General features: G+C 54.4%; 1 protein-coding gene across 1 annotated transcript in view; it reads right to left on the minus strand.

The window, feature by feature from the left end:
- The window catches only part of PKD1 (polycystin 1, transient receptor potential channel interacting), a 105,121-nt gene that overhangs the window by 23,369 nt on the left and 67,125 nt on the right, over window positions 1–14,627 (minus strand). Inside the window, exons 16-24 of the mRNA XM_075436006.1 lie at window positions 13,796–13,942; window positions 11,326–11,469; window positions 9,818–10,097; window positions 8,080–8,296; window positions 6,803–6,953; window positions 5,774–5,926; window positions 3,341–3,485; window positions 1,900–2,502; window positions 1,252–1,408 (exon numbers count right to left, since the gene is read on the minus strand). Coding sequence (XP_075292121.1) covers window positions 1,252–1,408; window positions 1,900–2,502; window positions 3,341–3,485; window positions 5,774–5,926; window positions 6,803–6,953; window positions 8,080–8,296; window positions 9,818–10,097; window positions 11,326–11,469; window positions 13,796–13,942 — 1,997 coding nt within the window. The remainder of the gene's footprint in view (window positions 1–1,251; window positions 1,409–1,899; window positions 2,503–3,340; window positions 3,486–5,773; window positions 5,927–6,802; window positions 6,954–8,079; window positions 8,297–9,817; window positions 10,098–11,325; window positions 11,470–13,795; window positions 13,943–14,627) is intronic.

A 14,627-nucleotide genomic window follows, 5' to 3' on the forward strand; every position in this document is an offset into this window, starting at 1 on the left:
CTGGGGAGCCCAGAACTGGACACAGTACTCCAGATGAGGCCTCACCAGGGCAGTGTAGAGGGGAAGGAGAACCTCCCTCGTCCTGCTGGCCACACTCTCCTTGATGCACCCCAGGATCCCATTGGCTTTCTTGGCAGCCAGGTCCTGCCGACCCACACGACACTCCCATGGCAACTCCACCATTCTTGACTGGGAGCGAATGTGCTCATTACAACGATTAACCCCTCTTTGAGCACCCCGTTACCAAAAGCCCTGGAAGCTCTGTCAACACACACAACAGTGGCTCCGCTCTCGCCCCACCTATTCCCAAGCTGCCTCTCTTTTCTCCTCAGCTAATGCCTAGGAATGGCTCATAAATAACACGAGGCACGAACACACACGCTCCCAGGCAAGGCAGCAAGATGGCAGCTGAAGTGACAAGAATGACTGCTCTGATAAAACGAAGAGAGCGTTGCTGCAACACCCAACAGCGCAGCAGCAGTGCTTAATGAGGCCCGGCACGCTCCAAGCAGCAGGCAAGCAGGGGGGACAGGAGCCCACGAGGGAACCTGCTTTCTGCTCCCGTCACGCGCTGGGAAGATGAGCTCTGAGGACGGAGGTGCTTTTGTGAAGGCTGCGCTGCAGCTCAGGAACCAGGCTAACACGGCTGGTGCTTTGCTCCAGGAAATGGTTTCGTGAGCTGCATGGAGCAACCCTCAGTCTGCAAAGCTGAGTGTGGGTCCTGTGGGGAAAGGGTCCTGGTAAAGACGGGCAGCTCTGGGATCGGTAGCACACAGAGGATGAAAACCTGGACAAGCAGCAGACAAAGAGCCTACGGCAGCCGTGAGACAAGTGTGCAGCCAAAAGGGCAGCGCGGGGAAACTCCTCACCAGGGGAGGCCCTGGGTGAGGGTCACGACACTCACAGGGAATGGGAGCTACAGCTCTACAAAGAGGAACCGTCCCTCACCTGGGTCAGGAAGATAAATCACAGAGCACTGAGCTGCTTTTGCCCCAGCAGCAGCAGCAGATTTTTGGGAGGGAGGGAGTGCCAGGGTAGAAGGGGTGCCAGGGCTGGGGTGTAGGAATGGCACCTTGCAGTTTCTGCCCAGGAGCTGTTGCCTCCGAGGGCAGAGGAGCACTGTGCACAGCTACAACAGCACCAGCCCTGCCAAGCAGCCTGGCAAAAGCCACGGCAAGGCCCTGAGCATCCCCCACGTACATCCACGGGACAGCCTGGGGGTGACAGGGAGTACAAGGAGGCTTCTCTTACCTGGGTGAGGTGAAGAAGGTGTAGAGCTTGTGGTCACTTCCAGCCAGGGCATCCAGGCCAATTTTCTTAGAGGCACTGCAGTTGTGCTCGTTGGGCTCCGGCTCGTGATGCAGATAAGCCATGATGAACGGCTCAGGCTCGCTTGCAATGTAGTGATCTGCGTGGGGAGGGGGAGAAAAAACCAGAAAGTACTTTATGAACACCAGGGAGAGCTCAACCACAAGCCTGCTGCCAGCAGTGGATGCTCAGGGAGGAGTATCAGGAACACAGAAAGTCAGGAGAGATGCTTTTCCAGAGTGCACTCTCTCAGCCTGCAGTTCAGAGGATCCCTGCGCAAGAGACTCCGGATACCACTGTGCGTGACCAAGAGAGAGACAGGACAAACTCCCTCCAGTGCTAATATGGCTCAACAGAAGGGTGTGAAAAAGCAAAACGCTTCTCAGTGCCAGAATTCACAAGCAAAGATTACACTGGGGACTGGATAATGCCCGTGACAACCAGAACCTCAACCGTGCAGTGCGGAACACCTGACATCCCCTCCCACCCCAGTTATCTCTTGGCACAGCTCTCCTTGCCGCAACATCCAGCCCTCCCCTCCCACGGGAAGCAACAGCAAAGAGCACGAAGAGGTGGAGCTGTCTGCACTACCGTTCAGGACTCTGTAAGTGAGCTGGAAGTGCAGTCCTGCTTCTCTGTTGTTGCTCTCCATAGTCACAATTAGGTTCACAGACGTCCTTGCCTCGACGACTTCAGTGCCAGCGGAGAGGTTGTCAGCATCTGTGTTGTTTGACACCATTACGGTGATGGCTTTCTCCGAGTCCAGGCTCCCAATGGGGATCTGCACCCCGTTGTGTGTCTGAAACTCCATGGAGGCGACCTTTGTGGACACGGTGTAGTTGCTGATGTAACCGAAAGGGAAAGGATTGGAGTCCACTTGGAACATAACTTGAATGACATCCGTCAGGTTGGAAAGAGTGGTGTTGAACGCCTGGGGGATGGAGAACTGGCAGTTTGGTGTGTTTTCGTAGCAAAGCAAGTTAAAGGGATCAGACCGCTTGCCTGTGGCCTTAATTTCTCCTCCCACCAGCTCCAGGGGCTCTTCATTCAGCACTCGAGACTTCATGAGGATGCGCATCAGGCTGGAAGACAGGTTGTAGGCTTTGGGAGCTAGCAGCAAATTGTGGGAATCAGCCAGCAGTTCCTGGGGCTTGGATTCTTGTGAAACCGTATTGACGAGGTGAATTAGGTCACCTGCCAGGAGAGAAATAAAGGTGCAAACAGAGGACGTGGTAAACAGCCTAGATAACTGCTACAGTCTAGATAAGGTCTGACACCTTCCCAAAACGACCAGACCGGTCTTTCCTCACTGTCTTCTCACTGTAACTCTACCCTGTGCACACAACCTTCCGCACTCGAAGTGTTCAGTAGCCCACAGCTAAAAATAGCTCTGTCAGCAACTCCTGCAGGCTCTCAGCTGATCTGCAAAGTTTGGGGCTGAATACTTAATCACAACAGGTTTTTATTTTCCTCTTGTGAAGTGACTACACTGGCAGATTGGGAAAAAAGAGAAGGAATGGACAAAGCAAACACACGTTGCTAAGTGTCTGCACTATAAAGTGCAGAACGCTCAGAAATACACAACAGGAGCGCAAGGCGGGTGGCTGCGTCCTCCCGGGGTGCACAGGTGGGAATCTCCACACAGTGTTCACGGGTGCCCCGGTGAAGTCTGGCAGCTTCCTCAGCTTGCAACCAGGAAGGCAAGCATCTGGAAGCCATAGCTGCTATTCATTGTTTACTAAAAAGACGACTCCCTGAAGTATTAGTGAGTTTATTCACCACTGTCATATTTCAACGCCCACAGAGACAGCTGCCAAAGCCAGGACAACCCTGGGAAAAGTGCAGGGAGAAGAAAGTACTGGGGTGCCACTCTCCAAATGTTAGATGCAATTTTCCTAAGAGCTTGGAAAAGGTACAGGAGAAAGCCCGCAAAGCTCCCCTCCGTCTTCTGCCCAGCACCCTGCGCTGGGAGACCAGTGCCCTCAGCAGCGCCCGGTCAAATGCCACCCGTTCCTGCAGGAACAAAACTGACCTGTGATGTTGAGGATGTTGTCGGCGATGCCAGTCGGTGTCACAGTGCCCTGGGTCGTTTCCCCTTGCAGAATGGTCATCATGGTCTCCAGCTTGTTCAGGGTCCTTGTCAGGCATGACTTGCACACCAGCTCCTTGCTCACCACCTGCAGAGGGAAACACGGTCTGATGCAGCAGGAACACCCCCAGGGAAAGACGCAGGCAGCTGTGGGCAAGTTCAGCCGTCTCAGTCCTCCAAGAACCTGAGCACACTTGTTCAAACACCATCTGCACTCTGACAGTCACTCCTGCTCTTTCCAGCCCCAGGGAGGTGAGTGCAGAGACCATGGCTGCTCTGCTCACACTGAGAGACGCCAAGAAGTTGTTGGTGTCCCCAGGACTCTTCCATCCACCTCCCCTCACGTCACAATCTGCCAGCGTACCGGCAGGCACGCCAGGAGTCTGCTGGAGGATGCATTAGGGTTGGAAAGCGCAATCGAGGGCAGCATAGTCACGCTCCCTGGAGTTGACTTGTCAGGACCAAGCGTGTCTCCTGCTGTTGCACCTCATGAGCACTGCTTTGGGACCACACACTATTCCTACAGAAATCAACCAGAAGGAGCTGGATAGGATTCCTCCATCCACTCCGCTGTCTTCAATGGAAGCAAGATTTAGCCCTAACTGAATCCATTCCAGTGTCCAAATACTCCTGAAAGCTGTGGGAGGGATCCTGCCACTCAGGCATGATGGATGTCCCTCCCTCTCCTCCCAGATGTGTCCAAGAAACAGAATGTTCTAGCCATGGCCTGGAGCTCCCCGCACTCTCGAGGGCTGGATGGGAGGGACCGAGGCAACACATGGAAGCTGTTACCACAACCCCGTTCCGAGCTCTTCTTCGTCTTTTCTCTTTTAATCATCATAGGATTCAGATGTGATTCACCATATGTTCTGGTGAAGAATCAAAACAGCATCTGCAGGTCTAGAATTCCCCCTATTGTGCTTTTATTTGTAAGCGATGAGAAGCGAGGACACACTATGTGAATCGGAGTCCACAAGGCACAGTCAGGTATCAAGGACGTGGGGAAGACAGAGGGTTACGGGGAGGAACCCCCCAAGGGCAGCTACTGCTTAGGAAGGAGAATCAACTAAGACAATTGAGATTCCTTTTCTCCCCTCCAGCAGAAATTCCTTCTGCTTTTTCCTCTCCCCTGCACATAAATTCAAAAAAGGATCAAGCACTGACTGACACTTCTACAGGAAAGGAAATGTGTAAACTCCGTGCTAGTCTCAACCACTCGGGAAATTCTAGATTACTGCTTTTCTAAGCTTTTCATTCCAAACCAGAGCTCCAACTAAACCTGGAATGTCAGCTTTTCCCATGGAACGAAAATTCAATTTCTAGACCTAAGCTGCCACAGCGAGATCAAGTCGCAAGGCAAGAGCACGTGGGAGAGACAGAACCAAAGCATCCCAGCACCAGAATGGGATGTGCCCAACCCCAGATCCTTGAACAAAGCTGAACAGAAAGAAGTGATTTTTGAGATTTACGGACTCTGAAGCAGAGAAAGGAGCGGCAGAACAGGGACTCTGTGGGTGGGATGCAGTAGTCTGTCCATGATTTCAGTGACAGCCTGCTCCTGCTGAGCGAGGGTGCTGACCCGGCTGGGGAGGCGATGCGCAGCCAAGGCCGGGGTACCTGACTCCGCTCCCGAAAGCAGAGATTTGGGAGGGCGGGAGGCAGCACACGCCAGAGCCGCCTGGCTGACCACCAAACCCCAAGCACATTATATAACTGGGCTCTCTTCCCTTTGCCCATCTGACAAAACACATAAAGCCACTCCTAAATCCACCAGGCAGCAGCCCCAGCACCGGGGAGCCGCAACGGCGAGCTGGCTGGGGAACACAGCGCTTCCAGGCAACAGCAGAGCAGGGCAGGGTTTCTAATCTTGTCCGGTAGAAATAGGGCTGGAAGGAATGTCAGCCCTTGGCGCTGTCCCCTGGCTCATGGCAGGTCCAGCTCTACTTGTGTTACTCCTGATGGGAGCCCAGCCTGTCCTCAGAGACTCTGCGACTCCCCCACCAACTTCTTCCAGTGCTTCTCCAGTCTGCCAAGACTTCTTCTGCAGTCTCCATCTGCAAGTGAAGGCACCTACTTGCTAGCAAGCTGCCACCCCAGGGCTGCTACCAGAGAAGCAGCACAGAGTTCTTCGCTGCTGTCTTCCAGCACATGAACACATCATCTTATCCACGCCTGCTAGATCGGTGGCACGGCAAGGAGCAGAGCTGGCAGCACTTAGGACATCACCACAGAAACCTTAACGATGTCAGCAAGTGATACCTGTCCTCCCTGTGTGGTACGTGCGTGGGAGAGAGACACAGCGAAGCAGAACAAGAATTGGAGAGCATCTGAGCTGCCCCTGGAAGAGGAGGCCGGAGGTGGTGATGGGGAACATACCGTGCACTGCGCCAAGGCAGCGGAGATCTGCTGGATATCATCAACCGTGTTCACGTTCAGCGAGTTCAGGGTTTCTGTGATGTTGTTGCGAGTCCAGGTCCGGAGTTCAAATTCATTTCCAGTCTCAGGTTCCAGAAGCACGGACCGCTCATACTGGGGAGGAGAAAAGCAGGTAGAGCGAGGGAATGTATCAGGCTGTTTCAGAGGACGATGAGCTGCACTGGAGTCCCCTCTTCCCTGCGCTCAGTATCTCCCCACCTGCGCTTCTCCCCAGAGAGTGACCTAACGAGCTGCATTTTCAGTAGCACTTCCTCAATTTCACTCGTGCCCTCCAAGCACTTATCTTAACAGCCTTGCACTTGACAGCTACGTAGTACACCCATGTGCCACCCTTCTCCAGCTAAGGACAGTGCCTGTGCTCAGGGGGACCATCCCTGCCTGGCTCCCAGGCACGCAGCAGGCTCTCGTCGGGCAGGAAAGCACGAGCATAGACCAAAACTCCTGCCCTGCCTATAGAGGGGCACATGGAGGGGCTGGGCCCCACTTCAGGTAGGTGTGAAAGCGAACGCTGCCAGGAGGACGACGCAGGCAGATCTTTCTCAGCAGTCAGAACAAGGAGGTCTTCTTAGCACCCAGAGCAGCACCTGAGGAGCTACAAGGAGTTTCCAGCCCTGCTGAGATGGAGTGGGGTGGCTGGCTCAAGGGAAGCATGAAGGAGGTGGGGGAATTTGAGCTAAGATTCTTGTTTCTAAAGTCAGTGTTTAGGCTTCCACTGCCTTCTCTGGGACCTCTGTTTCATTTTGCAGTCCCTTTCCTTTCCCTGGTCACTGTGTGTCTGGAGCTTGTTACTCCTTCTGATGCATGAAAACAGCTCCAGCTCAGCTCTCAGCATGCACGTATGCTGATTTACACGAAAAACTGTAGTATTAGTCATTTCCCTACATTGCTGTACAAAACCTGGCCAAAGAACGTTGCTGGCGATTGCAAGGCCTTCTGGAGGCCCCTCTGGGGCAGACAGTGCTGTTTTACCTCATTTAAGATGGTGATGAGGGCTAGAGAGTACTCGATGACCTGTTGAGGGTCCCCTTGTTTCACCAAGCCCTGGAGCACGGTGTCCGTTTGATTGTAGAGCCAGTGGGAGAGGCTGGGGAAGCCCTCGGGTAAGCCGATTTCCATGGAGCTGCCAAGGGGAAGAGGCATTCGGGTTAAATGCAGACCATCAGACGGGGCTGGGGGAAGGAGCCAGAATCTGCCCTTTAGCTGGGAAGGAAGATGAGGGGGAAGCAGGTGGTTAAACAACGACGACAGCGTTATTGATGCCTGCTCTGGTACCCAGTCTGCACCAGTTGTATGTAGGAACATGGACCTGAAGCCTGATTCCTCACTGCTCCAGCTCTGTGAAGCTCCAGGTGGAGGACGCACACGGGCGTGCTGAACCCAGAGCAGAAAATCCAGATTTAGTTTGATGGAGCAGAAAGAGCACTTAAAAACAGGGAAGGTGTGCTGGGAGGAGCTGCACTGCGTTTGGCATCGTTCCCTGGGGTCTGGGGAGCAGCTGGGACACAGATCCTCCTCCGCAGGCACTGCAGGACCACGTGCTCCAGCCCGGGAGGCCGGGACCACATGTGCAGCGTGGGGAGCTGCAAATCAGCCTCGAGAAGGAGCAGTCCTGCAGCTCGGTCAGGCAGCAGAGACCAGCTCAGGATGCTGCCCAAAGACGTGTGGGCACTTGTCACCCACATGGAGCACACTGGAAACCACAGGGCAGAAGGGATAACTGGGCTTTCAAGGTACTGGACCTGCTGAGACTCGAGCTGCAATCCCTTCCACCCTATTCAAATTGCACGTGCTCTCCATCTTGGCTAGATGAGACCCTCCCCTGGTCTCGGCAACGGGACACCAGGCCACCCACAGCACCACAGCTTGCTGCTGCAAAATGTCCTTTGAGGGCTTCTGACGCAGAGAAGGTGGCAGAGCACAGAGATCTTCTGGGAAAGTGACATCGTGCCTTCAAAGCAGGTTGTCACCAGGGAATGAAAGGGGGGGTCAGGAAAGCAGTAACTTATGGGAAAGTCTCCCCCTTGAGCAATGATCCTCAAAGGCTGGAATTCCCTGTATTGCACTTCCGCTGAGCCTCCCCTCGCCTGCCTGCCAGCACCCTCTCCCAGGAGGCAAACGTTTCACCCAGGTTCTGTCGCACCCTTCAGGACAGGGACCCGGCGGTCAAGCCGTACGGCTGTGCCCGAGGAGCCTGGGCTGGGCACCGGCTCTGCCACGTAAGCCCAGCCCGCGAGCGGGGGTCTTACCGGTTAATGGCCACCACGGTCGCTCCCAGCTGGTCCTGAACAAGGACGGACACGGACACCAGGAAGCCGCTCTCGTGGAAGCCCGGGGAGAGGAAGGCACTGTGCTCGGCACGGCTGCCCTTGTACACGCAGAACTCGTCGTAGTGCCCGGCCCTGCGGCGAGACGCCAGGAGGATGTACACCAGCGGGCCCTCCGCGTCCTCCGTGTCTCGCCAGCCTGCAGAACGAACCCGAACGGGGCGTCTGACGGGGCCGAGGGCACCGCGGGGCGGCAGCCACCAGCCCGACGCCCAGCCCGCCTGTCAGAGCTGGCAGTGCCCCCTCCCTCCCCCGGGGGGTCCCACCCCAGTGTACCCCTTCGGCACGGCATCCCCCCTCAGTGCTGTCCCCAGCACGGGGTCACCCTGCGCTGGCAGAGGGACAGGGTGTCCCCACCGCAGGAGAGCCTGAGGACTCGCCAGCCTGGAGGGACGTCTCCAGTGTCTGCAGCGCAAAGCTCGGACCCTCTCGGGAGTTTTGCTGATGTTTAGGGGTTTCTGACTAGGCGTGCAGGTCCTGCAATGTTTAAAGGGATTTGCGAAGAGTTCATGAGCAAAATTAAACTGGGAATAACTCTGCTGGGGCTGGGAACAGCTTCTGCACAAGCCCTGCAAAGTCTGGCATTAGACAGGGGCTCACAGAATCACAGAATCACAGAATGGTAGGGGTTGGAAGGGACCTCTGTGGGTCATCTAGCAGTTCAACACCTCAGCAACGACTGAGTCCAGGAGAAAACCAGCACAAAGGCTTCGCTGGAGCTCCCAGGAACTATGGGGAGTCTCGTGGGAGCCAGGCAGCTGGTGTTTGCCAGCGAGCACCAGGACATGGCTGCACTGGACACCAGCCGATGGGTCTGTAGCTGTGCGTTTCACTTCAGCTTCCAAACGATCCCTAGGAGCTGAAATTCCCACCCCTGCGAAGAGGTGTTGATTTCATAATTATTCTGGGTAGCTCAAACACACCAAAGTCCCAACCACATCACGCCAAATACACTTCTGCTTCTCTCTCAGCTTAAGCTGGGCTTTGGCGACCAGCCCCCCCCGAACCAGCAATGTTCATCATCTCCTCTGCAGCGTGGCTTCCCAGCATTTGTGCACAGAGAGCATTAATCTCTGACATTAATCGTTTGGGGAAATATGGTTTTCAGAGGCACTTATTCCTTGGCCCAAGGCTACAGGACATCAGCCAGGCCGCTCTTCCAAAGCTAGGCTCGTTGTTGCTGTCTCTGCAGCTGGTTGAGAAGGTAACAGCCGACGGGAACATCCAGCCCACAGGGCAGAGGCCACAGTGCTTTGTCTTTTGACTCTTCCCACATACGTGTGACTCAGTTTTGGGCACCTATCTTCTTTTTCCTGCACAGAAATACCAGTCTCTGCTGCGAGTACTGGCCTGGCCTGGATATCACCATTCAACTACATGAATCAGGATTTTAAAAAGTGCCTGCCTGCTACTGTGAGTTTTAGAGCTCCGTAGTTTGGGCACATCAAGCTGCTCACAGTCCAAGCTCTGGGGATCAGAAATGGAAAGATCCACTCCTGAAGTCAGCCCTGGCCAACAGTGTCCTGGGGTAGGAGCTCAGGGGACAGAACAGATCCGCAGGAAGACGGGCAGCTGCCAACACACTGGTCCTGAGGAACCTTTGCCCCCGAGGAGCAGAGAGGGCTGCGAATGCCCAGCCCCGCTGCCCGCACGCTCTCACCTGCACACTCGAAGTGCACCTTTGCCATCAGCGCCCTGAGGGGTCCTTTGGGAGAGAGCCGGCAGGATCCTCCGACGGGCGGCTGGTTCGGGAGCAGATCGATGGAGGCGAACCCCTCCTCGCCTGTTGTGAGGTCTGTGATGTGAAGGGTGAAGGTGTATCCCTCCCCGTCCTTCAGCGCGCCTTGCCTCAAGACCAGGTTCATCCCCGTGTCGCCAGTGGAAGTGGTTTTTTTGTCCAGGATGAGAGACTTGTTTTTAAAGCTGTGCGCTGCCCATCTCTACAGAGATAAAGAGGGGAAAGACAGGAAAGGTTTTGTTTAAATCCTAAGCTATGTCCTTAAAATGTTTTCAGATTTGAGTCTTTTATAAAAAGTAACAGATTTCTAGCGGGAGCGTCTGCCAAATTTGCAGTTGATAATCCAGCTTTAGCCTTGTGTGCTACAGCAAGGAGAACTGGAACCTTTCCAAAATGTCTGGTGGGAATATTTCCACTGTGAGATCTACTTTAGTCTCTGGGATTACATCACCCTCCGACAGAATAGTTCATAATACAGAATACAAAACACAGGAAATAAATTAAGTCCTGGTGGAGTCTCCGTGGGATACCATGTTTTATATGCTTCAAGCTGAACGTGTCCTGGATGGTTACTGCGAATAGCACGAACGTACAACTGCGATAACAAGAGGCACAGCGAGATAGCCAGCTGGATAATGCCATGCAAGCACATGCTGGGCTTGCTGGGAGCAATACGGGCCAGCTCTCGCAACGGGACTTCCACTTCTGACACCTGCTTCCTTCAGCAGGTTGCAGAGATGCTGCGTAGTGGAATCTGCAATTAGAGGAGGGCACGAGGGGGATCAGAAGAGACTCAACAACCTCTGCTTCAGCCACCAGAATAAAGGGCAAAACACCAATCGGCAGGGAGAAGAAAATGCTTTACAGACCTCTCACAGGAAAAGAAGTGGCTTTGTGTGAAAAGAGCTGGTCACTCACGGGCCTGGCTTGAAAATGACCCAGCAAGGACTTGCCCTTGGGTAGGTTGAGACACAGAGGAGGTCTGAGAGGCCCCGTGTGCCGCAGCCTGCAGGCACAACCTGGGTGAGGGAAAGCTCTGGACATCTCCCAGGGGTCCAGGGGTTACTGGACATGGGGAACCTGCTTCCCAGGCTCTCCCAGCCTCCTCCACGCTGCCCAGACACGGCACGTGGGAGCCCCAGACACACCAGGCAAGCTCAGTGCAGGGACTGTTTTACACTTCTGACTCAGCAGCCAGTTCCAGGGGTTGTGATGAAGAGACCAGCATCAGCCAGTCTTCTTCATCCCCTCGGCCAGACCCAGCCTGCCACTGCATTTACGGTCAGAGGTTGTTTCCCCTCATTGTCTCTATGGCAGTTTAGGTCCAGGACTTTATTTCTCACACAGATCTTTCCACTCCCTCCTCCCTCACTCTCCTCCCTGAAGTCCACCAAAGGTGAAGCAAAGACCAGCGTTGCTGGTGACTTTACCCCAAGCTTGGAGTCGTTGTGACAGTTCTGGCAGGTCCCCTCCAAGTAGACGTAGGAGCTCTTGCTAACTTCATAGACAGACTGAGCCTTGCAGGAAACGCACTCCAGGGACACGATTGGGACTCCCCCCCTCTTGATGAATACCTGGGGAAGCAAGAGGCTCCGTCAGAAGATCTGAGACAACACCATAAACAGAGAAGCAGACATCCCAGCACCTCGTTGTGCGAGGAGGATTGCTCTGCACCAGCCCAGCCTGTGCTAAGGAAACAGCAGACAGGGATTGCCAAAGGATTCCGTGCCAGACTTCAGCTACGTCACTTTTCTTACGCTGGCCAGTTCTTGTGCCGCCGATGCAAGAGTCACCCAACGCCACGCTGGGCCAATCCAGGTAATTCTGGATTTACTTTATTTACATTTTGAAACTACAGAAATGACTTTCAAAATGTCCCTCTGGCGCCGTGTGCTGAATTCCCAGCAAGTCCTGCTTGTGCCGTTGGGTGGGGACGACAGTCACTGCAGCGCTTGCTGTACCGACCACCTCGGGACGGCTGCTAGCCCGGCAAAAACGGGATCCGTGTTAGAGCTGGGAGAAGAGGAGCCGTCTAACTGGGAGGAAGAAAGCCTTTGCTGCAGCACAGACCAAACATCTGGTGAGCACCTGCCCTGGGAAGCAACTGCAGCTCTCCGTTGTCTTCTGTGGGCCGAACCCTCGGCCGTGCCTCTGCAGCTGTGGAGCCCCTGAGCCGGTGGGCTCACAGGAGATCGGCTGCGGGCACGGGAGCGTGGGGCCGTGGGTCCCCGGCCTCCACTCAGAAGGCTGTGAAGTGGGAAGCACTTATGGCCCAGGGTAACAGAGGGCTCACGGCGAGCCAGGGAGCCTGGGTTTGCTGAGGATGCGCTGCCCTGTGCAACGCCAGGGCATGGTCCCGCTGCCGCCCCATCCCTGCTCCAGCCTACACAGCTTGGACTAGAACCACGCGCCACGTATCGGGACCTGACCTATGGCTCTCGAGTGCACTGCCCGTGCGGAACAACCACCACTGCTGACACTACCCACGTCCCTGCAAGACAGGAACGGTGACAGAAATGGCCAGAAAACACAGCTCCCACTGTGCACCAAAGGTGTTTTGCTCCGCAGCCCGGAAAAGCCGCCTTTCCCAGAGCGCGGCGCGTTGTTCCAGGCTTTTAGCTCGCAGCTCCAGACCTCCACCACACCTCCCTGGCACAGCACACGGAGAGGAGAGCTTCAGACACAATGGCTGTTGAGCTCTGACCCCCGTACTTTGTCTAAATTCCTTTAATCCCCTAGGAAACCGCCTTGTCCAGCATTCGACAGAGCCCTCTGCCCTGGCATAATGAATATTCTGAATTCAAAGACAGACAGTAATGAAGGCATTGTTTAATATGGCAGACTTTTAAAAGAGGATAAATATTGCCCAGCACTAAGCCGGAGCGCATTGAAGCTTCATTCATTCCTACAGTATTTGCAAATTTCCTGCGACACTGGAATCATTGTTTTGTGCTCATGCATGGAAACCAGATAGTACGGAATGTCCTTGAAAGACTATCAATTTAATTTTTTTCTTTTTATCCTCCAGCTTTGGTTTAAAACCCAGGCAGTAAGAGTTTCCACTTTCAGACTAACTGTATCTCTAATTGCCAAACGCACCACGATGGATGTTTCTGACATAAACCATAACTGCTGTCGGACGGCAGATGCATTCAGCGTTCGGCTTAATTTGACATAAACAACATGCACTTAAAAAAATCCTCCCTTAACAAAATTCAGAAGGAGAGAAGAGAGGAACTGTCGACAATAAAATTAAGTACTGGCTCTCAGGAAGCTCTCTCTGGGCAAAACTCAGGGAAGAGCCTGGTGCTGCGACATGTGAAGAGCCCGGGACTGCACGCGGTGGTGGAGGAGCTACCGACCACGGGCTCCTTTGCTGTCCTCCTGCGGCAGATCTGCGGTCGCAGACCCTCAGTCCCAGGAACGGCGGCCAGTACCGTGCAGGGCTGGGTCACTACCGCAGCCCCTGCACTGAGACAGACTAACACCAGCTCTAAAGGAAGGAAGAAGCTAAAAGGACTTGGCAGGACAAGCGAAAAGTGCTGCCCAAGGCAGCAGAAGATGAACAGATCACAGAAATATCAGTGTCCGTTCCCACCAATGACCTGGATGGGATCGGTTATGGAGCCCCAGCGATGCCCTAAAAATCTGCTTTCCCTCTTTCCCTTGCTGGGTGGTGCAGGGAGAGAGCGGCACATCCACTCCCCCAGCTGAGCTGGCACCGGCTCTCAGACCGGGCCAGGGACGCAGCCCGGGGAGTCACCACGGCTGGGCACGGCTCCAGCCAGCAGCGCTCTCCTCTAGAAACCTCCTTCTGCAAAGGGCCGGGGACTGCCAGCTCGGCTGTGTCCAGCAACAGGCACACGAGGACAGAAAGCGAGAGCTGTCTGTGGTACGTACGGTTTGATTCGTCGCCTCGGCACTCATGCCCTCCTTCCTGACGGTGAGGTCGAACGTATACTCCACATCTGCTTCTAATACAGCTTTGGAAATGGTGACAATTCCTTCCTTGGCACTGAAATTCAGAGAGCACCCTGCAGCCGAGCTCTGCTTGCAAGGAGAAAAGAACTTTCAAACTCTCCTTGGTACGGGTGCACATCGGGTTAGTCCACAGCCAAAACATTCAATTCCACACAAAGTCCCTGGTACAGATCTGACTCTGCAACGCCACCGCTGGGGTGGGAGAAGTGGGGTGGTGTGTGGACAATCTTCGGGTTAGTGAGCAGTACTTGGAATACTCCTGTATTTCATCTGAGCTTCAAATTCTTATTCATCTGAGCTTCAAATTCTTATTTTTACCAATTAATTTCTCATTAAATAGCTTAGAAACATTGCCATACAACACAAAAAGCTCACATTAAACTCAAAAGTCTAGCCCCCACACACTCCTGATCTTTCTATTTTGCCGTTAAGATAGAAGACAATGACTTTTTACAAGCAAAAGAATGCCCCATTCAATCAAAAACTGCTCCCGAGGTGGGTCGCCCGTAAGCATCTTGAGGGCAGTTCTCCCTTGCCCTTCTACCGCTGTAGGTCAGACCAGTCCAGCGTGTGAGGACAGCGACCTGCTCATGACCACAGCGACCATGACTTGTGGTCACCTGACTCCTCCGACATCTAACTTTGGCCCCTGCTGAAATCAGAGACGTCGAACTGTTAATGGGCGAGGGACCAGAGCCCTCAGCCCCCCCGGCTGCCAGCAGCAGCAGCTCTGAAATTCCTTCAGGTTAGG

The sequence above is a fragment of the Opisthocomus hoazin genome, chromosome 15, assembly GCF_030867145.1.
Source record: "Opisthocomus hoazin isolate bOpiHoa1 chromosome 15, bOpiHoa1.hap1, whole genome shotgun sequence".
Lineage (NCBI taxonomy): Eukaryota > Metazoa > Chordata > Aves > Opisthocomiformes > Opisthocomidae > Opisthocomus > Opisthocomus hoazin.